This window comes from Loxodonta africana, chromosome 14, assembly GCF_030014295.1.
Source record: "Loxodonta africana isolate mLoxAfr1 chromosome 14, mLoxAfr1.hap2, whole genome shotgun sequence".
Taxonomy (NCBI): domain Eukaryota; kingdom Metazoa; phylum Chordata; class Mammalia; order Proboscidea; family Elephantidae; genus Loxodonta; species Loxodonta africana.
The window spans coordinates 88,182,711-88,196,832 of NC_087355.1; the positions used below are offsets into that span (position 1 = coordinate 88,182,711).

The following is a 14,122-nucleotide window of genomic DNA, read 5'->3' on the forward strand; positions in this document are numbered from 1 at the left end:
GACTATGGGGGCAGCTCCTGTCTGGAGGGGTCAGAGGCTGGCTGAATGGACACAGGAATACAGGGTGGTAAGAAGGAGTGCGCTGTCTCATTACAGGGAAAGTAACTAGGAGTATATAGCAAGGTGAGTATAAATTTTTGTATGAAAGACTGACTTGATTTGTAAACTTTGTAAACTTTCACTTAAAGCACAACAAAATTTTTTTTAAAAAAGTAGCAAAACAGTTCACTTCTGTATCCCAGCACAGGGTGCTAAGTAAGTTTCTCTTGAATCAGAATTTTGAGATCTTCAGCAACTCCCAGGAGTCTTTAGGAGACAAAGCCTCAGGAGAACGGACAGGAACACAGCCTGGAGGCCCCAGGTTGGTGGGGGGGGGGTGGTGGGAGAAGCTCTCATCCCAGACTCGCTGTACAAACGAACGCTGGCCACGCTGGTCCCGCCACATTCCAGCACTGTGAGTCCAGCACTGAACAGGACAAAGGCCCTGATCCCATGAGACTTGTATCCTGAAGGATGGAGATGACAGGTCGGAAAAAAAGAACCAGCCTACTCCGGGGATACGCGCTATGAAGTAAACAGCATGGGGTGATGTGCTGAGGACCAGCCTACTCCAGGGGGTACACGCTATGAAGTAAGCAGCGTGGGGCGATACGCTGAGGACCAGCCTAGTCCGGGGGTACAAGCTATGAAGTAAGCAGCGTGGGGTGATATGCTGAGGACCAGCCTACTCCAGGGGGTACACACTATGAAGTAAGCAGCATGGGCTGATGTGCTGAGGACCAGCCTACTCCAGGGGGTATGCGCTATGAAGTACGCAGCGTGGGGTGATGAGCTGAGGACCAGCCTACCCCAGGGGGTATGCGCTATGAAGTAAGCAGCGTGGGTTGATGTGCTGAAGACTGGGACAGGGAGGCACTGATCGAGCTACACTGGTCAGCGGGGCCTCTGTGGATGGTTGGCCTGAGGTCTGAATAACAAGGGCCAAGTCATGCAAACTGCGGGAGTAGAGCCTTCCAGGCAAGAGAAGGCTGAGTGCCAAGGCCCTGGGGCAGAAACCAGCTGGGCGTGCTCCTGGGACAATGTGGTCAGGTGGCTGGAGACCCCTCAGAGAGCAGAAGAGTGTGGGAGATGACTCCCTGTCACAGGAAAACAACACCCACGACTAATCCTGCAGTCTCTGGTGTTCAGTGTGACAGCACCATTTCCTAAACGTGCAGATACGGCTGGGAGAGACTGGCCAGGAAAGAGAATTCCATTCCAAAACAAAGAGAAACAGACAGACAGACATCTGGACCTAAAGCCCCGATTCACAACTGAAGGTCAGGCCTCTGGGCCACTGTACCTGCTGCTCCCTGGCCTGGAGAGCCCTTCCTTTTTGTTCACCCAGGAAACTTCCCGGGCCAGGCCCAAGTCAAACACCAACTCCAGGACCTTACAGGACCCCACCAGATGCAGCCAGCTGCACAGAAGCACACAGTGTTGTGATCACCCGTGTGCTTTTCTGGCTGAGCCTCTAGGCAATGGTGAGCCTCAGAATGGCACAGTGGAGGCCGCCTGGCTCACAGCCAGCTCTCCAGTTCCTCGCTGTGTGACCTAAGAAGAGCTAAGCAACCTCTCTGTGCCTGAATGTCCTCATTTGTAAGGTGGGGATGAGAACAGCACCTGCCTTGTAGGGTTGTTGTGAGGACAAAGTAAGCTAATTTTGTCCTCTTAGTGTCAGCTGGTGTTATTCTTATTCTCCAGGGGACAGGCCATAACTCATTCCCCTCTTTTCCAAGTGCCTGACCCATACAAAGAGATCATTCAGTGTTTGCTGGATGAGCGATGGGGGTGGGGGAGAGAAGGAAAGCTAGAACTTGAGGACCCCTTACCGTATTCCAGGCAACGTTCTGGTACACATTCCCACAATGAGCCTGTAAGTTATTACGGTGACGATTATCATTCTAGATACCAGGAGATTAAGGTACAGACTCACCCAAAGTTACATAACTCATCAATTCTAGACACAGGATCTGCTGACCGACCCCATCACCCCGCGACGCTTCCCAGTGAACGTGTGGACACCTGCTTTGTAATTCTACATAATCAGCCCCAGAACCCCATCCCTGACCAGCCAGTCCTGAACTACAACGAGGAGCCCTGGTGGCGCAACAGCTAAGCTCTTGGCTGCAAACTGAAAGGTTGATGGTTCGAACCCCGCCAGCAGCTTCACAGGAGAAGGACCTGGTGATCCGCTCCCGTAAAGACTACAGCCTGGAAAATCCTCTGGGGCACTTCTACTGTGTCACCCAGGGTCGCTGTGAGTCAGAATTGACTCGACGGCACACTACAGCAACAAACGTTACAACAAGTATAAATCTCCATTTTCTCTAGACCCTGTCTCCTTACAGAAATCTCCGGACTTGGAGGGACTTTATCATCACAGCTAATAAGATGTCCGCAGCAGCTAGACTTAGAAAAAATGCAGTGGCTCCTGATCCCACTAATTTAGGGAGACCTCCCGCGAGTGCGTGCAGACGAGCAGAGTGGGAAGCAGGAAATCATTTTCCTGAAAGTACTTTGATTACTCTCAGATACCCACAGTCCCTCAGTCCATTAACCAAGTCCCCAGGCAGAGGCACGGGCAGCCGGAGTTAACGGCTGACATGCCAGCTACAAGGAGAGAACAGCAGCTTCAGGAATGGTGCTTGCTACCATGTACCCAGGGGCCAAGTGCTAATTAAAATCGAGACGAGCTCACCATCGCTGAGATCCTGGAGAAGATTCTCCTGGCATGAAAAGTCCAGCTTCACTTTGATGTTGACGGTGAAAGTGGCGATCTTTCCAGGTTGCAGAGGAAACTGGGCAAGGGTTTCTTCCAGCTTCCAGCTCAAGAAGTCCCCGTACAATTTTTCTACAATAACAATAACAATGATGATGATGTAATGGAGCCAATGTGGGACTTACCAATCCCCTAGTACTTGCTAGTGCATTCTCAAATGAAAAACAAAAAGCATTGAAAATGTGATAAAGTACCAAGAACACTCTAGAACCAAGAGGTGCTGGGAGGTAATCACCTCTGTTTATAACGGAGGCGTAAAGAGGCAACGTCGCTGCTTGTGGTTAGAAGCAGCACGCTGTAAGTCAAGTGATGGTTACTTCTCTGGGCAGCTCTTCTCACTGACAAAACAGGTGCTATCTTTGCTGTTGTAAACTAAACCATTGTCAATTTCCCTGCAACAAAATGTTATCTATAGTATGTTATTTTCTGTATTATCTATATATCGTCTCAAACATAGATCCAAAGTGAGCGGGGCAATCCTACACAATTTGAGCAACGCTCTTAAGGAAAACAAGTAGACAAAATCACGAGCACAGACTGAGGGCAGGGGCTCCGGAAGGGCCAGTGGGAGCTCCAGCTCCTCCCTCTCGGGCAAATCCACCTCTGTGTCTGCCGCCTCCCTGCCCTTCCCAACCGCAGTTTTCTGGAGACGCCAAGGCTTCTCCATCTGCAAGAAGGGGATAGCAACTGCTACCTCATGGGGCTGTTGTGCAGATTAAACAAAACACCCTCTGTAAAGTGACGAGAAGACCGGCAGGAATAAACCAAAAGGCAAATTTTACCGAAGGGAGGAGAGAAGGGGGCAGCGGAGACTCCATCTGTGCCGTGAGGAAGCAGCTGTGTCAGCTCCAGGACTCCAGCTCCTGCCAGACAACCCCTCCCCACAATGGATGCCACCCCATGCCCCCTCCATCAGGCAGCCCACTGCGGTTCTCAGCCCCAGCAGAGGGCCCAGCTTCCCAATCTGCTGACACCTCCTCCTGGAGTCCCTCAACCCGAGGCGAGCGGCTCACTGCTGTTCCTGCCCTCCTGGTTGCCTCACCGTTGCCCTTTTTGTGAACCAGCTCTCTGTGCTAAATTTCCTCCATTTGAATAAGGAAACGGACACTTACACATTCAAGCAGCAGGTCTGTGGTCATGTACGGAGGAGAGCCATGTCACTGTCGTCTGACGGATGCTCACTAAGCATCTGCTACGTGCCCAGCCCGGTGCCAGGCACAGAGAGCATCACACAGAATGCCAGCCTCGAGACAGGGTGCATCCCGGGCACTCGGCACACACCACAGACACAACCAGCCTAGGAGAGTGACAGAAGAAAGGTCCTGGAGAGACCAACGTTCATCCAGAACTTAAAGGGCAAGGAGAAGCCAGGCAGGTGAGAGAGGAGGGTGCGTGAGCCTGTGCATCGGGCTCTGGACTTGCGCATATACGTGTCCACACGCTCCCTCGTGGGTGAGCGCATTTAGCTGACATCACACTCAGGACTCCTCACACACACTGGTCTTCTCACCTCTCCCTTTTCAGGACTCAGTAATACTGCACTGGAGGGATAAGCCACAATCTGTTTATCCACTCATCAGCTGACGGGCACCTGACTTGCTTCCACGTTTTGACTACAGGACTGTGAACAGTGCTGACTGGAGGCTGCCGAGGGCTGGGGAAGGAGGAATGGGGATCGAATGCCTAATGGGCACAGGGTTCGTGTCTGGGCAATGAAAACATTTAGAAACAAATGGTGGTGTTGGCTGTACAATACTGTGAGTGTGGTTACTGCCACTAGATTATACACTTGAAAACAGTTAAGACGGCAAACTTTATGTTGTACAGATTTTATCACAATTAAAAAAGAAACATTTAAGGAAGATAACACTTAAACTGACATTTTTATAAGACAACAATGGCAGCAGTATCAGTGATAACAACCACCACAGTTCACAGGAATAGCTGCTGTTTATTGAACACTCAGTAATGCCGAGCACTGTATCAAGTGTTTAACACGTATTGTAACCACCAGCAGAAACCCTGTGCCGTAGTGGTTAAGAGCTGCAGGTGCTAACCAAAAGGTCGGTAGCTCCTGGGAAACTCTAGGTGGCAGTTCTACTGTCCTACCGGGTCACCGTGAGTCAGAGTCGACTCGACAGCAACGGTTTTGTTTTTTTTAATAACGACCAGCGGAGTTATCTGGCACTATCCATCCCCATTAGGAGGAAATAAGATTGTCATAGGAGAAGTAGCTTGGTCCCAGTCCTCCAGCCAGTAAGTGGCAAAGTCAGGGTTCAAACCCAAGTTGGTCTGATTCCAAAGACTGCTTTCTTAACTATATAATAACTAATTTTCAAATCAAAGAAGGCCAGATCTTGGGGGTCTTCTTCTAGCCCCCATCCCCACTAAGCCAGTGCTAGCAGCAGCAGCCTGCTCTCAGCTCCACCTCTCTCTCCGTGAACACCTAGCCGTGCTCGCAGGACTTGGCAAGAAAACGAGAGACTGAAGAAAATGAGTCCTTTCCCTCCCACTCCCCAAGGCGCCAGCTTTCCGACGCTAGAAGGTAACCAGCCACTTTTCTACCAGATGTATCTGTAAAACTTTGCTCTGCATTGCCATGTGTTAAATACATATACAGTCTATAGAAACAGCATGACATAAACTACGTGTAAAACAGGCCAGGCCGAAAAAAGCTAGAAAGCTCACCGGGGCAGGTAGTGCGTGGGTAAACTCCGGGGTGTCTGGTCAGCTCGCTAGCGAGCTCCGTGGGCCCTGAGAATTACTCATAACGGGCATCCCTCTGTCCGTGGGAAGAAAGGAGCCCTAATCTGCCCGTCGGAGCTGCAGAGCCTCCTGAAGCTTCCCTCCCCTTTCCTGGCCTCAGCCCTGGGTGACTGGCAGGGCCTCCACCACCAGCTCTACAGTGGGGCTTCCAGCTTGGACTGTCTCTATTTTAACACACATCCACCTTCGCTCATCCAGGAATCATTAAATGTCACCATTCCGGAAGTCAGAGAACAAGGAGAAAGCTAAGCTGGTTTCTGAACTGCTGGAAGGGAGATCAACCCAGAAAATGCAGACGTGGGGCCCAACTCCCCGAGTGGAGCACACTTGCTGTGGAGAGCCAGCGTGAGCCATTCTGATGTCCCAGTTCCCGGTCCGCCCGCAGACCAGGTGTGGAAAATAGGGAATCCGAACCCCATCGCCTACCCGTGCCAGGCACTCTGTTGGATGCTACCGGCATTACCACTTGTCCTCGATTCCACATGAGGAAGGTGCTGGACCCCGGTGAGAATCCAGATGCGAACACAGCCTCCAAGGTCAGATGCTTACTCAAGGCTGGTCACACGGCTGATGCTTGGCAGAGCCAGGGCTGGACACTAAACCTGCCAGACTCCAGACCCTGGAAAGAGGCTGTGCTAGAAAAACAAGTTTTTCTAGGTGAAATAACTGCCAACAACAACAGAGACCAGGAGAGAAAAACCATACTAAACCAATAGAGCACCGCAGCTCGGGCCCTAAATGTACCAAAGGCTTGCTGCAGAGGACATCTGAACACTGCCATGCCTGCCCACTAGAAGTCCATCAACTAACTAAGCGAGGGTCAAAGTCCTGTATTTGCAGCCCCAATACTGCCAGGTACACAGTACGCTCAGAAAGACTCCTAACTGCACTGATCATTTTTGTATTAAGTTCTGTGACTTAAAACTGGCACTTCCTGGAGCCATGAAGGCTGGATGGACCCCTGAAGTTACTGCCCTTGGCTTAAAACTTAAACCAATAATATCCCCTGAAGTCTTCTTAACACCAAACAATTGTTTGGCTTAACTAGTAAAAAATGTCTGCCTTCAGCACTGTGGAAACTCTGGTGGTATAGTAGTTAAGAGCTACAGCTGCTAACCAAAAGGTCGGCAGTTCGAATCCACCAGGTGCTCCTTGGAAACACTCTGGGGCAGTTCTACTCTGTCCTATAGTATAGGGTCACTATGAGTCGGAATCAACTCAATGCCAACAGGTTCATTTGTTTGTTTGTTTGCCCTGTGCTCTTTAAAGAACTTTCTATATGGGATCCAACTGACAAGCCACTAGAAAGTTTAGATAGGAAGCTTAGGGGGCAGTGAGTTTATGTTACTGGGGGAGGAACAGCTCAGAAAAGGAGGGTGAGAATGGTTGTACAACTCGAAGAATCCAGTCAATGCCACTGAACTGTGCACGCAGAGACTGTTGAATTGGTGTACGTTTTGCTGTGTGTATTCTTAACAGCAACAAAATTAATTTTTTTTTAAAAAACTGGCACATTCACATGACAGGCAAATCCACTCACAGGGAACATCTTATTCCCCACTGACGCCAAAAACACCAAAGTATTTACATACAAATAATCACACAGGGAATTCGCAACACCACAAGCACGTCCCTATAGCGAGGCATGAGAGAAAACTGAACGGCTTAGACAGCAAAGCTAAGACGGTTTTCATGACTCAAAAGAGGGTCTTTTTGTGTCTACTTTTTTCGCTATTACTGTAGTCCAGACTGGGACAGCTGAGGGGCTTTTCAAAACCACAGGCAACAAACAACAGCTGTCAGGAAGAGCAGGATGAACACAAAGCAATATCGCGACAAATGTCGCGGATCTTTTCCCCTGTAGAATTTACTGCCCCACAGCGTTTCCAAGGAGCAGCTGGTGGATTCAAACTGCCGACCTTTTGGTTAGCAGCTGAGCTCTTAACCCCTGTACCACCAGGGCTCCAAATGAGGGCCCAACGTGGCACATGAACCCACAGCCCCGAGGTTAAGACTCTCGGACGGAGCTAGCCAGGTGTAGAATTTAGATCCCGGGATAACGGCCATCATTTTAATGGTAGCATTTACTTTAGTTGTATCCAATGACACTGATTATTTTACACTAACGATAATACAGAAATCACGACCACTGCTGCCCTTCACTATTTGGGAAGCCATTAGTATTTGCTTTTATATGTAATGACTCTTTCTACAACATTCGTGAGAAAAATAAGCAGTAAAGACAATCTCTCTTCAATGAAACCATTTATAAATTTTTAATTATACCAAGGTAGAGTCATTACTTTTTGTCAAAAAATTAAACTAAAATTAAGGGGTGTTATGTGTATATGCGTACAGTCCACCCGCCTGTCCGTGTGTCATCCTGTGGTGGCTTGTATGTTGCTAAGATGCCGGAAGCTCTGCCATCAGTATTGCAAATGCCAGCAGGGTCACCCATGGTGGGCAGGTTTCAGTGGAACTTCCAGGCTGAGACAGACTAGTAGGAAAGGCCTGGTGACCTGCTCCTGAAAACCAGCCAACAAAAACTTTATGAAAACAATCAATCATGAAGATGACGCAGGACGGAGCACTGTCTGTTTCTGTTAAAAGTGAGGTCACTGTGAGTTGGAGCCGACTCGACAACAACTAACAACAACATGTGTGCTGTTATACATGCGGCCGCCATGAGTCGGAGCTGACTCGACGACAACTAACAACAACATGTGTACTGTTATACATGAGGTCGCCGTGAGTTGGAGCCGACTCAATGACAACTAACAACAACATGTGTACTGTTATACATGAGGTCACTGTGAGTTGGAGCCGACTCGACGACAACTAACAACAACATGTGTACTGTTATACATGAGGTCACCATGAGTTGGAGCCGACTCGACGACAACTAACAACAACACGTGTACTGTTATACATGAGGTCACCGTGAGTTGGAGCCGACTCAATGACAACTAACAACAACATGTGTACTGTTATACATGAGGTCACCGTGAGTTGGAGCCGACTCAATGACAACTAACAACAACATGTGTACTGTTATACATGAGGTCGCCATGAGTTGGAGCCGACTCGACGACAACTAACAACAACATGTGTACTGTTATACATGAGGTCGCCATGAGTTGGAGCCGACTCGACGACAACTAACAACAGCATGTGTACTGTTATACATGAGGTCGCCATGAGTTGGAGCCGACTCGATGACAACTAACAACAGCATGTGTACTGTTATACATGAGGTCACCGTGAGTTGGAGCCGACTCGACGACAACTAACAACAGCATGTGTATTTTGTATACCTGTTGCCGCTGAGTCGATTCCGACTCATTACCACCCTACAGGATAGAGGAGAACTGCCCCATAGGATTCGAACAGCCAACCTTTTGGTTAGCACCTGAGCTCTTAACCACTGTGCCACCAGGGCTCCTCATATTTATGTACACATGAATTCTACACTTGTATATGCATAGATACACACACTCATAAATCCATATATATCTTAGAGCGTTAGCTGAAAAGTACAATCAATTTTTCTTAATTTGGACTTTATTACAATGAAATATGTGATTAAATATGGCTGCAGTTTACATGTTTTACAATCTACAGATAAGGTATGCTTACAAATGAACTGTAATTCGGATAACCACATGACAAGCACCGGTTAACAGATAATCTTCGTCTTGAAATGGGTCATAACGCTCATCTCCATCAGCCATTTGTGGACATGGGGACACACTGGCCCCATAAAAGCCCAAGCAACCACAGATAGGAATCTACTGAGAGAGCCCACCAAGGCCGAGCTGATCCTGACTATAGCTCAACCCTAGCGCACAGTCACAATGCAAAAACGATAAGAAACACAGTTTTCAAGACTAGGAATTAAAACAAGACAAGAAAGCAATGAAGTTGGGGGGGAATAAACAAAACAATAAGCTTATATTTAACTGAAGGTTTGTGTCTGAGGAAAAAGGAGCTTATTCAGGGGACGGGTCTGACATGTGAGAGCCCTGACAGACCTCTCCGGAGCTTTCCAGGTGTGAGGACTAGGAGAAGGAAAGACAGGGTGACAGGCAGGACTCCCACACACCGGGCCGGGGGCTCCCAGCAGGGACCTGCAAATACTGCCGCCAAAAGAAGCCAGTGTTCCTCAAGCAAACAGGGAGCGGGTCCTTTTGTGCTCGGCAGTGTCCAAGGCTCTCCACACACACGGATGTTGAGTCGTCACCAACACACAGTGAGGCTGGTCCTGATTATGTTTACTGACAGCCTCCAACTTCACAGGCACCAGGGATGCAGCACTGGGAACAAGCGGACCCCCCCCGCCGCCCGCCCCGCCGCCACACACACAAAGACCTCTCACGGCTGTTGTGATCATCTCATGAGAAAAAGCAGTCCAAGAACCAGCCATCTGGCACATGTTGGTGGTGGTGGTGTTGTTAGGTGCCGCTGAGTTGGTTCTCACTCATAGCAACCCTATGTACACCAGAATGAAACACTGCCAGGTCCTGCGCCATCCTCACAACTGTTGTTATGCTTGAGCCCATTGTTGCAGCCACTGTGTCAATCCATTTTATTAAGGGTCTTTCTCTTTTTCATCAACCCTCTACTTTACCAAGCATGATGTCCCTCTCCAGGGACTGATCCCTCCTGACAACATGTCCAAAGGATGTAAGACGCAGTCTCACCATGCTTGCTTCTGAGGAGTGTTCTGACTGTACTTCTTCTAAAACAGATCTGTTCATTCTTTTGGCAGTCCGTGGTATGTTCAATATTCTTTGCCAACATCATAATTCAAAGGCATGAACTCTTCTTCAGTCTTCCTTATTCATTGTCCAGCTTTCACATGCATAGGAGGCGACCGAAAACACCATGGCCTGGGTCAGGCGCACCTTAGTCTTCCAGGCAGCATCTTTGCTCTTCAGCACTGTGAAGAGGTCCTTTGCAGCGGATTTGCCCAATGCGATGCGTCCTTTGATTTCCTGACTGCTGCTTCCATTGGTGTTGATTTTGGATCCAAGTAAAATGAGATTCTCGACAACTTCCATCTTCTCCCTGTTTATCATGGTGTAGCTCATCGGTCTACTTGTGAGGACTTTTGTTTTCTTTATGTTGAGGTGCAATCCATACTGAAGGCTGTGGACTTTCATCTTCATCAGGAAGTGCTTCAAGTCCTCTTCACATTCAGGAAGCAAGGTTGTGTCATCTGCATAATGCAGGTTGCTAATAAGTCTTCCTCCAATCCTGATGCCCCGTTCTTCTTCATATAGTCCAGCTTCTCGGATTATTTGCTCAGCATACAGATTGAATAGGTATGGTGAAAGGATACAACCCTGATGCAAACCTTTCCTGACTTTAAACCACACAGTATTCCCTTGTTCTGTCCGGATAACTGCCTCTTGATCTATTTACAGGTTCCTCATAAGCACAATTAAGTGTTCCAGAATTCCCGTTCTTCGCAATGTTATCCATAGTTTGTTATGATCCACACAGTGGAATGCCTTTGCATAGTCAATAAAACACAGGGAAACATCCTTCTGGTGTTCTCTGCTTTCAGCCAGGATCCATCTGACATCAGCAATGATATCCCCGGTTCCATGTCTTCTTTTCTGAATCTGGCCTGAATTATGGCAGTTCCCTTTCGATATACTGCTACAGACGATTTTGAATGATCTTCAGCAAAATTTTGCTTGCATGTGATATTAATGATATTGTTCCATAATTTCCACACTCGGTGGGACCACCTTTCTTGGGAATAGGTATAAATATGGATCTCTTCCAGTCAGTTGGCCAGGAAGCTGCCTTCCAAATTCTTGGCATAGACGAGTGAGTATGTCCAGTGCTGCATGCGTTTGTTGAAGCATCTCAATTGTTATTCCGTCAATTCCCGAAGCCTTGTTTTTCACCAATGCCTTCAGTGCAGCTTGGACTTCTTCCTTCAGTACCATTGGTTCCTGATCATATGTTACCTTCTGAAATGGCTGAACGTCAACCAACTCTTTTTGGTATAGAGACTCTGTGTATTCCTTCCATCTTCTTTTGATGCTTCCTGAGTCATTTAATACTTTCCCCATAGAATCCTTCAATATTGCAACTGGAAGCTTGAATTTTTTCTTTAATTCTTTCAGCTTGAGAAATGCTGAGCATGTCCTTCCCTTTTGGTTTCCTAACTTCAGGTCTTTGCACATGTCATTATAATACTTTGTCTTCTTGAGCTGCCCTTTAAAATCCATTCAGCATTTTACTTCATCATTTTTTCCTTTTGCTTTAGCTACTCGATGTTCAAGAGCAAGTTTCAGAGTCTCTTCTGACATCCATTTAGGTCCTTCCTTTCTCTCCTGTTTTTTTTAATGACCTCTTGCTTTCTTCACATATGTCTTTGATGTCATTCCAGAACTCGTCTGGTCTTCTGTCATTAGTACACAATGCATCAAATCTATTCTTGAGATGGTCTGTAAATTCAGGTGGGATATACTCAAAGTCGTGCTTTGGCTCTCATCGACTTGTTCCAATTTTCTTCAGTTTCAACTTGAACTTGCACAGAAGCAATTGATGGTCTGTTCCACAGTCAGCCTCTGGCCTTGTTCTGACTGATGATACTAAGCTTTTCCATCCTCTCTTCCCACATATGCAGTAAATTTGATTCACTGTTTATGTTGGCGAAAAAAGGTATTTGCAATGAAGAAGTCATGGGTCTGGCAAAATTCTATCATGCAATCTCCAGCATCATTTATATCACCAAGGCCACATTTTCCAACTACTGATCCTTATTCTTTGTTTCCAACTTCTGCATTCCAATCTCCAGTAATTATCAATGCATCCTGATTGCATGTTCAATCCATTTCAAACTGCAGAAGTTGGTAAAAATCTGCCATTTCTTCATCTTTGACCCTAATGGTTGGTGCGTAAATCTGAGTAACAGTCATATTAACTGGTCTTCCTTGTAGGCGTACGGACGTTAACCTATCACTGACAACGCTGTACTTCAGGATAGATCTTGAAACATTCTTTTTGACTATGAATGCAACGTCATTCCTCTTCAAGTTGCCATTCCCAGCATAGTAGCCCATGTGACTCTCCGATTCAAAATGGCCCATACCAGTCCGTTTCAGTTCACTATTGCCTAGGATATCAATGTTTATGTGTTCCATTTTTGACGGCTTCCAATTTTCCTAGATTCATACTTTGTACATTCCACGTTCTGATTATTAACAGATGTTTGCAGCTGTTTCTTCTCATTTCGAGTCGTGCCACATCAGCAAAAGAGGGTCCCAAAAGCTTGATTCCACCGATGTAATGACAGTCAATTCTACTTTGAGGAGGCAGCTCTTCCCCAGGTGTCTTCTGAGTGCATTCCAACCTGAGGGGCTCATTGTCTGGCGCTGTATCATACAATGTTCCACTGCTATTCGGAAGGTTTTCCCTGGCTAAATCTTTTCAGAAAGTCTGTCAGTTTGTCATACTGTGGGGGCTTGCATGTTGCTGTGATGCTGGAAGCTATGCCACCGGTATTCAAATACCAGCAGAGTCACCCATGGCAGACACCTTTCAGCTGAGCTTCCAGACTAAGACAGACTAGGAAGAAGGACCTGGAGATCTACTTCTAAAAAGAATTAGCCAGTAAAAACCTGGCACATGGTGAGTGCCAAAAAGTAAACGCTGTTACTATTATTATCATTAAGGTGCACACGCCGGCAATTCTACCGTGTCACTTAGGGTCACCATGAGTCGGGATCGACAGCACCTAACCACATCCATAAAGCAAGGGTAGTAACACACTGGTCCTCTGTCCCAAGTCTCAGTGGAGGGGGAAGATAAGCAGAGAAAAATGACACAATAAGAAAAGACAGTGATGAAATCTAAATCCAAGAGCGAGAAGAGACGGTGACAGAGTGGACAGTGCCGGCGTGGACCTACCTTGGAATTCTGTCCAGTTCCCATAAGTGCTCCCGACTTCCCTCAAGTTATCAATAAAGATCTCCTGAGGGCCACAAGGTGGATGCAAAAGAGTGGGCCCTTTGGGGGTGGGGCAGGGATGGACTGCGAAAGATGTGAGGGAACTCTCTAGGTCACGGATATGTTCTCTCCTACATCTTGGTAAGGGCTTGGGATAGACATATGCGTGTATTTGTCGAAATTCATCAAGCGGTACACTCAAGATTTGTGCCTTTACCCCCCAAAAAGTAAACAGATATTAAACTTTAAATAATGACAGGCATGCTGCAGTGTTCAGGGGTAAAATGTACCGAACTCTGCAACCTACTTTGAATTGCTTTAAATATAATAAGATATGTTAGTGGACGGATAGGAAGCTGGAGAGATGCATGATGAAGCAAAAATGGCAAAATGTTAATTAGCGAACCTAGATAGTGGGTTTACAGGTGTTCACTGTAAAGTCACTTCAAGTCTTCTGTATGTTTAGACATTTTCCTAATAAAAGGCTGGGGAGGGAAGGGGTGGCTGACACAAAGAGTGGGTTCCAGAAGAGGGCAAAGGCACAAGGAAAGCCGAAGGTGAGGGCAG

General features: G+C 47.3%; 1 protein-coding gene across 5 annotated transcripts in view; it reads right to left on the reverse strand.

Annotated features, from left to right (window-relative positions):
- TRAPPC9 (trafficking protein particle complex subunit 9) overlaps positions 1 to 14,122 on the reverse strand; it is a 635,977-nt gene that overhangs the window by 458,872 nt on the left and 162,983 nt on the right. For all 5 annotated transcript variants that reach the window (XM_064268117.1, XM_064268114.1, XM_064268113.1 and 2 more), the window contains one exon: positions 2,741 to 2,893. In XM_064268117.1, coding sequence (XP_064124187.1) covers positions 2,741 to 2,893 — 153 coding nt within the window. The remainder of the gene's footprint in view (positions 1 to 2,740; positions 2,894 to 14,122) is intronic.